The sequence below is a fragment of the Catharus ustulatus genome, chromosome 7 (assembly GCF_009819885.2).
Source record: "Catharus ustulatus isolate bCatUst1 chromosome 7, bCatUst1.pri.v2, whole genome shotgun sequence".
Classification (NCBI taxonomy): Eukaryota; Metazoa; Chordata; class Aves; order Passeriformes; family Turdidae; genus Catharus; species Catharus ustulatus.
The window spans coordinates 37,876,589-37,893,797 of NC_046227.1; the positions used below are offsets into that span (position 1 = coordinate 37,876,589).

General features: G+C 40.4%; 1 protein-coding gene across 1 annotated transcript in view; it reads left to right on the forward strand.

Moving 5' to 3' along the window:
• The window catches only part of LYPD6B (LY6/PLAUR domain containing 6B), a 39,018-nt gene extending 22,076 nt beyond the window's left edge, over positions 1 to 16,942 (forward strand). The window contains exons 2-6 of the mRNA XM_033064982.1: positions 10,479 to 10,567; positions 11,634 to 11,788; positions 12,881 to 12,979; positions 14,251 to 14,381; positions 16,090 to 16,942. Coding sequence (XP_032920873.1) covers positions 11,674 to 11,788; positions 12,881 to 12,979; positions 14,251 to 14,381; positions 16,090 to 16,254 — 510 coding nt within the window. The 5' untranslated portion in view covers positions 10,479 to 10,567; positions 11,634 to 11,673 and the 3' untranslated portion in view covers positions 16,255 to 16,942. The remainder of the gene's footprint in view (positions 1 to 10,478; positions 10,568 to 11,633; positions 11,789 to 12,880; positions 12,980 to 14,250; positions 14,382 to 16,089) is intronic.
• The last annotated feature ends 267 nt before the right edge of the window (positions 16,943 to 17,209 follow it).

Consider the following 17,209-nt stretch of genomic DNA (forward strand, 5'->3'; position numbering starts at 1 on the left):
CCCAATACCCCAATACCCCAATATCCCAATATCCAAATTTCCAATATCCCAATATCCAAATTCCCAATACCTCAATATCCCAACATCCCAATACCCCAATTCCCAATATCCCAATTGCCAATATCCAAATACCCCAATATCCCAATATCCTAATTCCCAATATCCAATATCCCAATACCTCAATTCCCAATATCCCCATACCCCAATATCCCAATATCCCAATTCCCAGTATCCCAATATCCCAACATCCCAATTCCAAATATCCCAGTATCCCAATTCCCAATATCCCAACATCCCAGTATCCCAGTATCCCAATATCCCAATCCCCCAATTCCCAAACCCCAATACCCCAGTTCTCAATATCCCAATTCCCAATATCCCAATACCCATCCCTTCCCTCTGGCAGTGGAGCCATTCCCTGTGTCCTGTCCCTACATCCCTTGTCCCAAATCCCTCTCCTGGAATACCAACAGCAGAACCAGCTCAAACCCAGCATCCCGTGCCTCCCAAAACGGGAATTTTTTTGGGACAAACCCCCACCCTTCCCTGATTTTGCTGCCAGAGCCCCTCAGGCTTTCCCTGGGCGCTGTTTGCCTCCAGCAGGGGCTGGATTTGGGCTCACCTGTGTGAGCTCACCTGAGCACAGCCTGGGAGCTGAGCTGCCCTGCTCCAGCCCCAAACACGCCAGGAATGTCAGGAAGGGCTGGGAGCGCCTGGGAAGGGCTAGGCTTGGTTTTAAGGCAAGCTGGAGTTCACTGGGAGCAGAGCCTGAGCTGCTGCTGTGTTCCTGCAGGCTCTGCTTGATCCTGTGGCAGTCACCTCAAAGGGGGGAAAAACTCAATTTTTAATGGTTTTAATTGTGGTGTGGGAGCAGAGTCGTTCAATGGTCCAAAATGAAATTCTCACCCTCAGTGCTGCATTTCCCAGGTGCTGTGGGTTGGGGGTTTTGGGTTTTTCTGCCTCCAGCACTGCCAGGATGAGCTTGGGAAGAAAACTGATCCAGCTAAAAAAAAAGGGGAAAAAAAAGGATTGTTACATTTGGAGATGCCCAATTCACTCAAACCCTTGGAAATCTCCTGTGATGGTGTCAATGGGAGCAATCTTTGACAGCTGATTAAAAAATCTGATTTCTAAACTCAGCACACCCTGGGCAGGGAGGCAGAAATTGCAGGAATTGCCATTTGGGAGGATCAGACAGTCCCACCATCACCCTGAGGGCTGGAAAAGTGGGATTATTGTCACCTTGGGCTGTCCCCTTCCTCCCCAAAGGCTTTTCCCTCTCCTCAGCACCCCCTGCCATCCTGCCCCAAGGCCCTTGGGGTGCTGAGTGTCTTGGTTTAGAAGACAGTGTTGCTGGAGGGAAAAAAAGCACTTTTTTTTTTTAAATAGTGAATTTTTTTTTCTTCTAAGTTAATGCATCAGTGCTTCAGCTGTGCCCTAAATAATTCCCCATGCTGCCACTTCTCAGGAAAAACTCATGGTGCAGATCTTCAGGAATTTGTGTGTGACTCAATTCTTGCATTTCCTGTGGGTTTTACCCCTGCCCTGTAGAAATGTTAAAAATGTGCTGTAAAGACAGAGATTTTGGAATTTTATTATTTTTTTAAAATCTTCTTCTAGATCATGGGACAGTTTGGGTTCTCCTAGCTCCTCTTATTTGAACCCCACAGCTCTTCTGGGCATCCTTCCCACATGGAATAATTGGTATAATTCATATTTTAATGTGTCAAAAAGTGCAGCACAAAGCACCACGTGCTGTTTGTTAAGACAGGTCGATTAAAAAGTAAAATCCCAAATAGAAAAGTGTGGCATTTGTGGGAATGTAGAGAGTTTCTGAGGGATTTTTATACAGGGGTTGGGAGAAAAAAAAAAAAAAACGAAGTATTTTCAGCAATAATGGGAGGAAATGTCAGACACACAGCACAGATTTATTGTGAGAACTGAAACCCCTGCTCAGCATTTTTACAAGCAAAACACAAAATTTGGGGAGGGCAGGCAGGTTCCTGTAAGGAAAGGGATTATGCAGCACAAACTTTTGCATTCTGATTTTTCAGTGAGTGTCAAGCCTGAGTAAGCAAAGGCTGAGGAGGCAGAGCAGGTTTTGTGCTTTAAATCCAGGCTTTGACAATGGCAGGTGTGTGGGATGTGTTTCTGAAAGAGGAATTTGTCACAAAGCCCCACAAAGTTTGGGATCCAGCAGCAGAAATCTGGGTTTGCATCCAGATTGTCTCAAAAAAAAAAAAAAAAAAAAGAAAGAAAGAAAAAAAAAAAAAAGAATATTTCTTCTTTCCTCATGTGTGAATTGTGGAGAACTTTTATTGTGATTTCACTTTGTGATTTCACTTCCTAGAACACTGCAGTGTCTTCACTCAAGCAGCAGTTGCTTTCAATTAAATAAAAAATACCCAATAAAAGCTGTTTTTTTGTTTATTTACACATATCACAGACAGTGGTCAGCTTAGCACTTTATTGGTGTTATTTTTGACAATTCTCAATGTTGGAATAGCAGTTGACACTGCAAGGAGTAATTTAATTTATTTTATTTATTTAATATATATATATATATTTAAGTAAATGCAGTTTGTCCAGCACCCTTAGCTGCTCCTGTGTTTTGTGGAATGGCTGCAGAGATCTTTACTCTTTATTCCATTTATTAATTTATTCTTTTCCTGCTGAGGTGTCAGGCTCACACTAAACCTGAGGGGTGCATTTACATGGAGTTGGAATAGGGAATTATCAAATCAGATTTCTTTGCAGCTCAGAAAAAAAAAAATAGGTGAGACAAAAAGATTTCTGGATTTGCAGGGAAATCCAGGAGAGATTTTTGTGTGGGAGATCTGGAAGAATTCAGTTTAAAGACATTTCTACTGTGGCTCCTCTTGGGTTTTCCACCCTCCTCTCACTGTTTCCTAAAGGAGGGATTAAAACAAATCTGACAAGAATAACGAGGAGAGAAAGGAGAATAAAGAGAAATTATGGATGACCCCAAAACCACAAATCCAGCAGCAAAGGGAGGAAATTCTTTTGGACATTGGGAGAGCACAGCCACACCTCCATCCTCTCCCTGTCCTGTTCCAGAACCTCCAACCTGCAGCAAAATCACCAAAATTTCCCCCAACTGGGTGAGGAGGAGCATCTCAACTCCTCCTTGTGACAAAAATTTCCTGTCCCAGCTTTCGTGGCACCAGGCAGGAGAATTTCACCTGGATGGGATTCTGCAGCTCGATTTATAATTAAATTTGGATTATTATTATTTTATTTTTTTTCACCCCACCCTGTTTTTTCCTCTTCCAAAGCTTTGAAGAGAGGCCAGGTGGCAGCAAGGGCTGTCACAGTTCTGGTTCTCTGTTATTCCAGAGCCAGGGAATTCTGCCAGCTCAGAGGAATTTATCCAACAGGAGGTGATGACAACAACAAAATCGCTTTTTGGGGTGTCACAGTCAGGGGAGCTGCTGGAGCTGCCAATTATTTCTAATTTTTTAAATTTTAATTTATAGATGGTTGTAAAGATGGAGAAGGAACCTTGTTTTGGTTTGCACCTCGGTGTAAATCCAGCCCTGAGTGGGTTGAAGTTCATCCTGGTTTGTCATCACCTTTTCCTTCTGTTCTGCAGGAATTCCTGTGACTTTTCATTTTTCATGGACAAAAAATTCCTTTTTGCTTTCATTTCAGCACTGAATAAATCCTGGCTGTGTCTGTTCTTTAGGGATGGACATCATCCCACTAGGTTATATACTGAATTTTGAAATGGGGCTGGCATTTAGGGTTTGGCTTTTTTTTTTTCCTTCTTTTGAGGTTATCAAGTGTAAAATTCAAATTGTGAAATAAAACCACAACATTTCTGGCTGCCAACAGATCCCTCCCAGTCTCTCACAGATTAAATATATTTAATGTGTGCAATTATTCCTCAATATTGGAAAAATGGGAGGGCTGAGTACTTGCCTTGCATGGGAGAAATTGGTCCCTTAACCTGGTAATAGATGGATTTTTCCTTTGCCTGTTGACATTTTGGAGAGCACTTAAACCTTATTATGAATAATGATAATTTCTCATTTGCCTCTGGAATCATTTCTGGGGAGGCTCTTGCAGCAGTGAATGAATTTTCTTGTGCCTGCTTATTGATTTCTCAGATTATTTAAATTATTTCCCTCTTGTCTTTGCCTCACTTCTCACGTACCCCTTTTGTTTTTTGTCTCCAAATTTGGCTTTTTTTTTCTGAAGGTTGAAGCTGTAAAACCCTGCCTGAGTTAACTTTCTGACCCCATTTTTGATAAGAGATGGAGAACTTTATCTCTGCCCAGCACTTTGTGCTGTTTCTGATAAGAGCAGGAGGAATTCCAGCCCTGCTCCAGCATCTCCTCACTCTGACCCAGGCAGAATTGCCATTTTCATGTTTAGATGGCTGCAAAAATCAAAATATACATGAATTTTTAAAATTCTAGATTCATTCTTTGTCCTGTGAGGAAAAGTGGAATTTTTTAATTTTTTAATTTTATTATTTCATTATTTCATTATTTCATTATTTTATTTCATTATTTCATTATTTTATTATTTTGTTATTTCATTATTTCATTATTTCATTATTTCATTATTTCATAATTTTATTATTTTATTATTTCATTATTTTATTATTTTATTATTTTACTATTTTATTTATTATTTTATTATTTTTTTCCCCCTAAAAATCCTTCCTGCCATAATTATTTACTGTGGTGGTGCAGAGTGTGATTTGGAATAAGCTGGTGAATATTTTAATGGGATTTTTGCTGTCAGGAATGTTCCAAATCCATTAGATGAGTGTAGGTTTGATCCCATAGATTTAATTATTCATCCTGCTGTGGGATTGTACAGGGAGAACTGAAGGATGGTGGGGTGATAATTGCTGTGTTTTCACGGCTGAATTTTGTAAATTGAGTTTTTTCTTCTGCATAAAATGTGCAGAAATTTGGGGTTTGCCTGGAAGTGTCCAAGACCAGGTTGGGTGGGGCTTTGGGATAGTGGAAGGCTTCCAAAATTGAGTGATAAAATTAGAATCACTGGTGTCTAATTGAATTAAAATTTGCAATTTCTTATGGTGAAGAGTTTTAAATTTGTAATAAATATGGAACAAAATGGACATTCTTGGGCATTGTCTCTTCTTCCTTCTTGTTCCTTCATTATTTCAGGTTGTAGTTTTTGAATTAGATGTACTGCAGGTCACAGGTGTTTGGTTATTGAATCAAAAGCAGATAATATAGATGTTTGTTTTTAATTAAATAGCTAAATGCACCTCCATTTTCTCACTTTTAACTTGGTAGGTGAAAGTTTTACAGACCTCTCTGTACTTCAAATAAAATTTCATAAACAGACCCCCAAAACTTTGACTTGAGGCCCTGGGGAAGGATTCCAAATTTGAGTGATAAAATTAGAATCACTGGTGTCTAGTTGAATTAAAATGTAATTTCACATGGTGAAGAGTTTTAAATTTGTTTTAGAATATAGCAATAAGTATGAAACAAAATGGACATTTTTAGGCATTGTCTTTTCTTCCTTCTTGCTCCTTCATGATTTCAGGCTGTAGGTTTTGAATTAGATAATACTGAGTGCAGGTCTCAGGTGTTTAGTTATTGAATCAAAAGTAGAAATAATGCAGATGTTGGTTTTTAATTAAATAGCCTTGTAACTAGCACAATACACCTCCATTTTCTCACTTTTAACTTGATAGGTGAAAGTTTTACAGAGCTGTCTGTACCTTAAAGAAAATTTCATAAACAGACCCCCAAAACTTTGAATTGAGGCCCTGGGGAAGGATTCCAAATTTGAGTGATAAAATTAGAATCACTGGTGTCTAATTGAATTAAAATGTAATTTCACATGGTGAAGAGTTTTGAATTTGTTTTTAGAATATAGTAACAAATATGGAACAAAATGGACATTTTTAGGCATTGTCTCTTCTTCGTTCTTGTTCCTTCATGATTTCAGGTTGTAGCTTTTGAATTAGATGTACTGCAGGTCTCAGGTGTTTGGTTATTGAATCAAAAGTAGAAATAATGTTAGTTTTTAATTAAATAGCTAAATGCACCTCCATTTTCTCACTTTTAACTTGATAGGTGAAAGTTTTACAGAGCTCTCTGTACTTCAGATAAAATTTAATAAATAAAAAATGTGTTTCTCAAGCATTCAATCCTGACTCTGAGTGAAAACAAAATAAATTAATGAATATCAGTGTGGTGAGTGCACGTGGATCCAAACTGGGATCAGCATTTTGCTCTTGGCCTCTCTTGCACATTTTGGGATGAGCAGCTCGGGCTGGGTCCCTCCTGCAGCTGGAAGGGTTTGGGGACCTTCAACATTTAATCCTGAAAAATTCTATTTTTTTAAACTCTGATTTTCATTGCATTGAAACCATCAGCACCCTTTATCTCCTTGGCCTTATGAATTAAATGACCTTCAGCAGCCAAAGATTTTGATGAGGATGAATTAATATCTTAAATTACCTTTTAAAAGCTGCAATTGTCCAAGCTGTCCCCTTCATCCGTTTCTCTGTAGGTATTACAATATTCAGAATATTTTTAGAATATTTTAAGAGGCACTGAGGAATTTTTTTCGGTTTTTTTTTTGGAGCAGCATCCCTTTATCCTGACATTCCAGCTGATTGAACAGCACCAGAATTGGTCAGGAATGTTGATTCTGTTTTTTTCAGTCCCCAATTTCATTCCTGGTGGATGAGTGAGAGCTCAGAATTGCAGCATCAAGTTCTCTTATTTCAAAAGGTTGTTGAATCTCTTTATTTTCCCCCTCTGTAATAAACTTTATTGCTTCCTCAATCTTTCCCATTGTGGAAGGGGGAGCTTTCCCCTGGCTGGGTAATTTTGTGCTGTAGAATCCTCCAGGCTTAAAAAAACCCTAAAAGAAGAATATCTAAAATCTCCTGATTCAGCTAATTTTTTTTTAAATTCTCCACTAATTAATTTGTCCTGACCCTTGTGTCCATATTTTTATTTAATTATCCCATGGATCCAGCCCATCCTGCCTCTCTCTTCCCTGTTTTCCCTCCTCTGTCACCCCACAGTGCTCACCTCGAATTTTCAGTGCAGGAATAATTAAAGATTCTTCAAGGATTTGTTTTTTTTAACCTTTCCATGTTTGGGGGTAGCTCACACTCACAATTTTGCACACTTGGGATTCAAGATGTTGAATTTGGCAAATTTTTTTCAGGCTTTGTTTTGTTGATGTGCAGCTGTAAATCCATTTATTAATGAATGCAATTGTGGAGAAATATACAGAATTAATTAATGTAACTGCATAGAAATACACAGAATTAATTAATGTAATTGCATACAAATATGCAGAATTAATTAATGTAACTGTATAGAAATATGCAGAAATAATTAATGTAATTGTATAGAAATATACAGAATTAATATAACTGTATAGAAATACACAGAATTAATTAATGTAATTGTATAGAAATATACAGAATTAATATAACTGTATAGAAATATACAGAATTGATTAATGTAATTGTGTAGAAATATACAGAATTAATATAATTGTGTAGAAATATACAGAATTAACATAACTGTGTAGAAATATACAGAATTAATTAATGTAATTGTATAGAAATATACAGAATTAATTAATGTAACTGTATACAAATATACAGAATTAATATAACTGTATAGAAATATACAAAATTAATTAATATAATTGTGTAGAAATATACAGAATTAATATAATTGTATAGAAATATACAGAATTAATTAATGTAATTGTATGGAAATACACAGAATTTGCTCAGTTTTGTTGGAGCAGTTTTATTTTGTGCCACATTTTTCGTGTTGGAAAATAAGAGTGTGCAGGAATATTTGGATTGCTGCTGGATGTGAGGAACGTGGCAGGATTAAAAAAATCTTGTATTGATGTGGTTTTTAGGGGCTGATAATAACACACTGAGGTAAAAGGTGAAAAAATAGACTTAACAGAGAAAAAAAAAATATATAAAGCTTCCATAGCAAAGGGTTTTAAATTTGTAGATCTGCAATATTTTCTTTTTTTTTGGGGGGGGAGTTGTTAATTTATCAAAATATTTACTTCTCCCCACCTTTTTATTTTAAATTAAAAGAAAATAAACACATTTTACACATTATTTTAAATGTGTAAATTATTTTAAATGTTCCTGCTATTATTTTTTAAAATAATTTGTTCTGTCCACTCCTTCAGTGGCTGAGTTTTGCAGGAATTAAATGATCTCCAGAGGAGAACTTGAGAATGGGGGAGCCAAGGAGCTCTTTTTGCCCTTTTAGCCAAGTTGAATTTCCTTTGTGGCCTCTGGGATTTGAGTCAGGTGAACAGAAAATTCCTTTCTGTGTCCTCACCTGTGCAAGACTGGAAATTGGAATTTAATCTGGCTCTGGAGAAAAGAGATTACAGGAATAAGCAGCTTTTTTTGTTGTTGTTGCTTTTCCTCGAGATTTGGTTCCACAATATTAAATTTACAGAATAATTAGGTTTAACAGTATTAAATTCACAGAATATTTAGATTTAACAATATTGAATTCACAGAATATTTCATCAAATTCCTCAGTGGATCTGACCATGAGTAACCAGAGAGTGAACACCCAGCAGAGGAGGAAAAATTCTGATGTCCTGAAGTGCTTCTTAACAAGCTGAACAGAAACATTTGCAATTATCTGATTTTTTTTTTTACCTGATTTTTTTTTTTACCTGAAATTTTACTTGAAATTTGCTCACTAAATGACAGGAGGAAGTTTCATTTGCATTCCATATCTGATGTTCAGTCTGCTCACTGAGCCTGCCAGGAAAAACAATGAAGACATACTGGAGTTTTATTTTTTAAAAAATTATTAAAATATTTTATTAAAAGAAATGTTATTAAAATCAGAAATGGGGTGCTGCTCCCGAATTTTCCATCCTGCCCTGCGAGGTTCCAACCTCCTGGAATATTGGAATTTTTAGTTTTAGTCACAGGTTTTTTTATAGCCCTTCCCTTTTGGATTGTCTTCCCTCCCCCAGGAAAGTTGGAATTTTTTCTGTTGTTGATAGAATTAATCTTCCATGTTGTGACAGATTTTTCCCCCCTTCGTTAATGAGAGCTCCTAATTGGGCCTAATGAAACATTTACCCACACTGCTAGATAATATTATCTGCCAGCACGACAGAGATAAGGAAGGAAAATAAGCTTTTGAAAGATTCTGGGTGAGATATGAAAGAGAATTTGGGGCCAATATTTTCTTACTTGATCTGAGGACGCCCTCGTGGTGCAGCTGTGTAACCAAGCCCGTGGCAAACAACATCCATTATTTATTGCTTGGCAAACAAGGACACCTTTGACTACATCAGGTTGGGAGGTCGATTTACTGAGCCTTTCTGTGTTTATATTCCCTAAAATTTTCCATTTGGCTCGAGGGGGAGCCTGGGTCGGCAGCAAACTGGCACAAATGGAATTGTACCTTTTATTATTTGCTGTCCAGGTGCTCCAGATCCAGTTACAGCCCATAAAGGCAGAGTTTCCTCAGGCCAGCAGCAAATAAAGGGCAAGGAGAGAAGTCTTGGAAATGTTGGAGTGGTTCCATTCCCTCCCTTCACACTGAGTAGAATGGAAATAATTTTAAAGTGCTTGAAATGCACTGAAATCTTGTGAAATTCATGATCAAAACTGGGTTGCTTGAGTTATTCCAAGGATGTGTCCCAGGCCAGGTTGGAAGGGCTTGGAGCAAGCTAGAGGTGGAACTGGATGGGCTTTAAATTCCCTTCCAACCCAAACCATCCTGGAATTCCAGGATAAACACAGTTTATCACAAAGGGATCCAGGAAGGAGAGCGATGACTTGAGGCACAAAAAACGAGCCAAGAAAACTGGATTAAATTAAGCTCCAAGAAAACTGGGAAACGAGGGCACAGGATGAGATCATTAGGACCATTGGAATTCCAGGACTTGCATCAACTCCACACATTTGTTCATCTCTTTGGGAGAGATTTGTCTTTGCTGCTGATCTGTTCTGTTTTGGGCAAAACTCATGTGGAAAGTTGGGATATCTCTGGAATGGGAATATTCACTCGTGTGGAAAGTTGGGATATCTCTGGAATGGGAATATTCACTCGTGTGGAAAGTTGGGATATCTCTGGAATGGGAATGTTCACTCGTGTGGAAAGTTGGGATATCTCTGGAATGGGAATATTCACTCGTGTGGTCCCACCCAGGTCATTCCCTCAGGGATGGTTTTGCTGGAGGAAACTCATCCTCAGGGATGGGCTGAGCCTCATTCCTTCACTTTTTGTCTTTTGTTTGTCTTTGATGGCACTGGGATATCCCAGGAAGGAGGGAATTTCAATTTCTGCCGCAGAAAGAGCCATATTGTGTAGTCCAAGAGCTTCTTTGGATATTTCATTATAAAAACCTAATTTTATCTTGATTCAATGCTAATTTATTTCTTCAAAACAGAATTTTGATGATCTTTTGCTCTTTGTTCTCCACAGGTTCTTCTGCCTAATCCTTCTTTGGATCCTGGGCTGCAACCAGAAGAAATCCTGTGGAAAAAAGTGTTGGAAGCACACAGGGAGCAGAGGTAGGCTGTGGTTTCGGAATATCTCCTGAAATGTATCCATAAAGCCAGGATTTAATAAGCAGAGCTTAAGCAGTGTGGTTAAATTCACAATAAAATTCACAGTTCCTGAAATCCTGTTGCTTGCTTGCTTGGCAAAACCATCACCACTGGAAAAAGGAAAAATGCCCAAACCAATCCAAAAACGCAGAGAAAAGAGGGAAATTCCTTGGAAATTCCATTTCCACTCTGGCCGGGGTGTGCCTGGAAATTTGGAGGGAATGCCTTTGGCTCTGGTTTGGCAGGAGCCTCCACTCCAGCTTGTTTGTCCTGCTGGGAATTTGCATGGGAGGAGTGAGGTTGTGATTTTTAATCTCTGAACCAGGTTCCAGGGTCACTGGAATTTGCCACAATTCCCCGTGTTTGTCTGGAGGTGTGGGAATCTAAATACCAACCTGAGCTAAAGGTTCAGCTCTTCTCTCTCAAGCCTTGGCAGAGCAGCCAGGGGGCCCCAAATAAATGAAATTTTGGGTGGTTGAATCTCACCCCTCTGAACTTTCCACCCTGCGCTTCTCCCAAACATCTGCGCCATCCCCAGGCATTCCCTTGGGATCCACCCATAAAGAAACAAATTGAATTTACACCTGGAAATTTCAGTGCTGTGATTTTGAGTGTGAGGTGCACTTAAAATTCAGATGGTGCAGCTTGTCTGAAGTTAAATTTGTTTCTCTCAGGTAAGGGATTGGTTGTTGGTGTTAAAATTGAGATTTCTCTTCCTTGGTGCCGTTTATTCCAGACTGTTTCAAGCTGCATCTAAAGCACCTCAACCTAGATATCAATTTATAAGATTCCCATTGCTCAGAAAGAAATAACCTTGAATTTGAGCTTGACTTTTTTTTTTTTTTTTGGAATTTCAAGCCCTCTATGAGGGATTGTGGCCAGCAGAAGGCACCACCAGCTCAGCTTTGCGCCGCTCCGCGCCTCGCCGGCATTCCCAGCTGGATTTCCACGCTTCCAGCAGGAAATTTCTCCTCCTGCAGCTCAGATCCTCAGGATTCGCAGGGAATAATGAATCCCCTTGTTTTTCCAGGCCTGAGGAGCCTGGAATTCCATGTGCAGTGACGCCCGGGATGGGGCTGTTCCGGCACGCGCTGCCCGGAGCCGTTCTCCCGTTCCTCATCCTCTCAGGAAATTGGCTTTCAGCTGAGAACATCAACTTTCACAACATCAGGCCTCCACTAGACCGTGAGTAGCACTTCTATGGAATTCTGGCTCTTTTCTGTATGGAATTCTAGCTTAAATTTTCAATTTTTAATTATTTTAATTATTATCCTCTCAGTCATTCAGGTTTCAGTTGTTGTTTGTCTCCACAGGAACTTTAAAATAAATATTCGGCTTCTCCACCCACAGCACTTTATCCTTAATATCTGACAAGTTGACAAAATGAAAATAAATCACCAACGTTGCCAAATTAAAAGGTGCATGAAGAATTTGGCATTTTAAGGGCTTTTCTTTGTATTTTTTCTGTCTCCCCGCAGAGGAAATTATGCAGCGGTTTCCCTGTAAATAACCCAGAACAGGTGGTTTTGGTCTTTTATCTTGTTGGGGGTTTTGTAAGGGGAGGAATAGGTGTTGCTGTATGCAATTAATTCAGTCTGAAGGTAATTAAAAACCTCGTGGGACCTGTGAAGCCAGTTGGCACTAATGGCATAATTTATTTATTTTTTTCTTTGCCTCTTATCTGGTATCAGCAGTTCCATCCCTTCATTTGCATTATCTGCATCATTAAACCAGCCAGGAAATAATAGCTGGATATAATATCTGCCCCTAATGAACCCTGCAGCTTCCAATCATTCTTTTAAATCATGGAAATAAGATTTTAAAAGAGTCCTCTGGATCCTTTTGTTTAAAGGATTCGACTTCTCCTCCCAAGTGGAAGCTCTGGAGCTGCTTTGGAAATGCAGTTTTTCCATCAAAGGAAAATGTAGATTTATGTTTGCTGTGCAAAATTCCATCAGGAGGGAGAAACTCTTCCCTCTTTTCTGTTTTTTTCAATCACTAACTCAATTTTGGATTATGACAGTGAAAACATTTATTTTCACTCTCATAATCCAAAATATTTTAAGGATATATTTTAGGTTCAAGCCTAGAGGGGAAAAAAAAAAAAGCCTTCTGCCAAACTTGTTTTATTTGTCTGACAGCAAAAAGATGTAAATACATATAATTTATTTTTACAAACACATGCACGTACAAGCATAATTCTGAACATTTTCCTTTTTTTTTCCTTAATACTTTCCAACTGAATATATTTTAACACTTTTTTTAATCCTTTCCAAGCCACTCCATTCCCAAACAGTTTCAAGTGCTTTACCTGTGACAACGCCGTGGACAACTACAACTGCAACAGATGGGCTGAGGACAGGTGGTGTCCTGAAAGTAAGGCTGGGCTGGGGAGATCTTTGGGATATTTGAACCTGATAAATTGATATATTCAACATTTCACTCCCTGACTCAGCCCTGGCAGAAGTCTGGCTGTTCATGGGATTAATGAGCCAGCACATTTTTGTCATTGGTAATGCTGAGTCAGAGAATTTCTGCTGGCGTGACAATTTTGGCCATTCCAGAGTGTAAAACAACAGTGAAAAATTATTTATCTCCATCTCTCTCAGTTTTATATAATATATAACAAAATATTAGCAACAAACAGATTTCTGAATAATATATCAATTAACCATATATATTTATCTGTGTGTATATCTAATGATCTGCTTCCCAAGAGTTATTGTTTAAAAACCTGAAAATTTTCCAGTGTAAAGCAACAGTGAAAGATTATTTATCTCCATCTTTCTCAGTTTTATATAATATATAACAATAAAATATTAACCACGAACACATTTATTAATAATATATAAATATTAATTAACCATATATGTTTGTCTTTGTATATATATTGTGATCTGCTTTCCAGGAGTTAATTTAAAGATATTGTTTAAAAACCTGAAGAATTTCCTCTGTAGCTTTATTCCCTTCAGGGCGTAAAACAACAGTGAAAAATTATTTATCTCCATCTCTCTCAGTTTTATAGAATATATAATAAAAATATTAATAACAAATATATATATGTATATATACATATATATGTATGTATATATAATTATGTGCTTCCCAGGAATTAATTTAAAGATTAAATTAACTTTAATCAAGTTAAAACTTGAAACTTTAAACCCTAAAAAACCTGAAGGATTTCCTACATAGTTTTATTCCCTTCCCTTGGATCCCACCCCCAAAGTGAAGTTTCTTTGTGAGCAGCAGGACCTGACTGACTGGGGCTCACACCTGTGCTGAGCAGGATAAAACACAGAAAAAAATGGAAATATTTCCTGGTTCTTCTTCCTGGTGCCGTTCCCAGGAATGGTGGGAGGGGGGAAGAAGCAGAGGAATGAGGAAACAAATGAGGAACGTGCTGCCAGAAGGAGAAAACTAAAAAGAGAGGTGTAAATGATGGTGCTAATTAGTAATTTAAATAAAAGCAGGAGCTTTGAAGGGTCAGCAAAGATTTCACACTAATTAATTTCTTGCTAAATGCTCTTTTGATCCAGTTGTAAATAATTCTGTCCAGGGAATATTTTCCTGGGTTGCGCGTAATTCTGAAACGCTGTTCCAGAGGTTGGGATTTTGGGGTGAACATCTGGATTTTTCTTCTGCAGGCACTCAGTACTGCCTGACAGCTCACCTGTTCACAGCGCTGGGCCAGAGCACCTCGGTCACCAAGAGGTGTGCCACGGGCGAGGAGTGCCACCGGGCGGGCTGCCACCGCCGCGGGGACAGCGGCCACACGGTGAGCGCAGGCTGGGATGGGAAAGGGATCAGTGGGGATGTGTGCCTGGTTTATTACTGCCTTACTCCTGCCTTACTCCTGGTTTACTCCTGCCTTACTCCTGGTTTACTCCTGCCTTACTCCTGGTTTACGCCACGGGCGAGGAGTGTCACCGGGCAGGCTGCCACCGCCGCGGGGACAGCGGCCACACGGTGAGTGTGGGCTGGGATGGGATCAGTGGGAATGTGTGCCTGGTTTATTACTGCCTTACTCCTTGTTTACTCCTGCCTTACTCCTGGTTTACGCCACGGGCGAGGCATGTCACTGGTGGGCTGCCACCGCCACGGGGACAGCGGCCACACGGTGAGCGCGGGCTGGGATGGGAAAGGGATCAGTGGGGATGTGTGCCTCGTTTATTACTGCCTTACTCCTGCCTTACTCCTGGTTTACGCCACGGGCAAGGAGTGTCACCGGGCGGGCTGCCACCGCCACGGGGACAGCGGTCACACGGTGAGCACGGGCTGGGATGGGATCAGTGGGAATGTGTGCCTGGTTTATTACTGCCTTACTCCTGGTTTACTCGTGGTTTACTCCTGCCTTACTCCTGGTTTACTCCTGGTTTACTCCTGCCTTACTCCTGGTTTATGCCACGGGCAAGGAGTGTCGCCAGGCGGACTGCCACCGCCACGGGGACAGCGGTCACACGGTGAGTGCGGTGCAGGATGAGATCAGTGGGAATGTGCGCCTGATTTACTCCTGTCTTACTCCTGGTTTATTCCTGTCTTACTCCTGGTTTATTCCTGTCTTACTCCTGGCTTGCTCCTACTTTACTCCTGGCTTACTCCTGCCTTAATCCTGGTTTATTCCTGCTCTGCTCCTGCTTTACTCCTGGTTTACTACTGGCTTAATCCTTGCTTGGTCCTGCTTTACTCCTGTCTTGATCCTGGTTTATTCCTGGTTTACTCCTCGCTTACTCCTGTCTTAATCCTGGTTTGTTCCTGCTCTGCTCCTGCCTTACTTCTGCCTTATTCCTGTCCTGCTCCTGCCTTACTTCTGCCTTATTCCTGCCCTACTCCTGCCTTAATCCTGCCTTGCTGTCCTCCAGGCACACAGGACGGCCAGGGCAGCCGGGCAGTGCCCAGTGCAATGCTGGTGTGAATTAATCACCCTGAGTTCATTAATCATCCTGAGTTCATTAATTCCCTTTCTCCCCCAGGAGTGTGTTTCCTGCTGTGAAGGCATGATCTGCAATCTGCAGATCCCCACCAGTGCAGTGTTTGCTGTGCTGCGGCCATGCAGGATGGCTGGGGGCAGCTGGGCAGTGCCCAGTGTAATGCTGGTGTGAATTAATCACCCTGAGTTCATTAATGACCCTGAGTTAATTAATTGTGCTTTTCTCCACCCAGGAGTGTGTTTCCTGCTGTGAAGGCATGATCTGCAATGTGGACCTCCCCACCAACACCACCAACGCGGTGTTTGCTGTGCTGGCAGTGTCCAGTGTGACAGTGCTGTGAATTAATGACTGAATTAATCACCCTGAGTTAATTAATTGTGCTTTTCTCCACCCAGGAGTGTGTTTCCTGCTGTGAAGGCATGATCTGCAACGTGGAGCTCCCCACCAACGCCACCAACGCGGTGTTTGCTGTGCTGGCAGTGTCCAGTGTGACAGTGCTGTGAATTAATCACTGAATTAATCACCGTGAGTTAATTAATTCCCTTTTCTCCCCAGGAGTGTGTTTCCTGCTGTGAAGGCATGATCTGCAACGTGGAGCTCCCCACCAACGCCACCAACGCGGTGTTTGCTGTGCTGCAGGCGCGCAGGACGGCCGGGGGCGGCCGGGCTCTGCCCAGCCTGGCCCTGCTGGTGGCAGCGGTGACAGTGGCACTGTGCTGACCCGGCTGGCTCGGACAGAGCTGCTGGCACTGTCCCCAAGCCTCCAGCAGCTCCAAGGAGCAGTCGCTGGTGCTCCTCCATCACTGGCGCTCCTCCATCGCGGCGCAAAGGCGCGTCCTGAACTCCGTGGGTGTTCCAGTGGGAATCCTTCCCTGTCAGTGTTGGAAAACCCCACCAAATCCACCCCAGTGGGGTGGACTCACGTTTTAATCCCCTGTTTTCTGAGGAAAATGCACATTTCCGTGGTTTTTCGGACAGAGCTGTGGCAACCACAATCAAAAGGAGCTTTGGATGGGTGATGTGGGAAGGTGGAAACTGGATTTAAATGTTTTATGTGCAGAAACAACACAGTTTCTTATCTTAGCAGAATTTGTTGAGTTTATCTTGATTTCATGGAGAACACCTCTGGTTTTCAGAGAGGTTGGGGTTTTTTTCTGCTTGATCCCAGCTCTCATTTCCCCTGGCAGTAATAGAAAATTAAATATTTTCTTTCTGTATAACATTTCCTCCTCCTCCCATTTTAAAGCTGTGGGAAGTGTAGAATTCCTGAAAATCCTGTTGGAGCACCCAGAGCAGAATTCCTGATCTTCCAAACCTAAGGGATTATTTCCTTGCAATTGAGTCTCACCTCAGAATATCACAAAAGTATCAAATTTGTGATGTTGGGATATCACGGCTTTGAAATCACAGCTATTTTCCTAAAAATAAGCTTCATTTTCCTAAAGCAGCTTCATTTTCCTAAAAATTCCAAGTGGAGTAAATAAGAGATTCACAATTGCTTTGCAGAGGTTTTTCCCAGAAATATTATTTTCCTGAGGGATGTTTTAGGAAGGATGGATCACTTAGCCTGACTCAAAAAACAGATTTGAAACTTGAAATTTGGCTTCTTTTACATCAATATTGTCTTAATTATTTGCTGTTTTATGTCACTAATTATATTTAGTTGTAAAAAAAC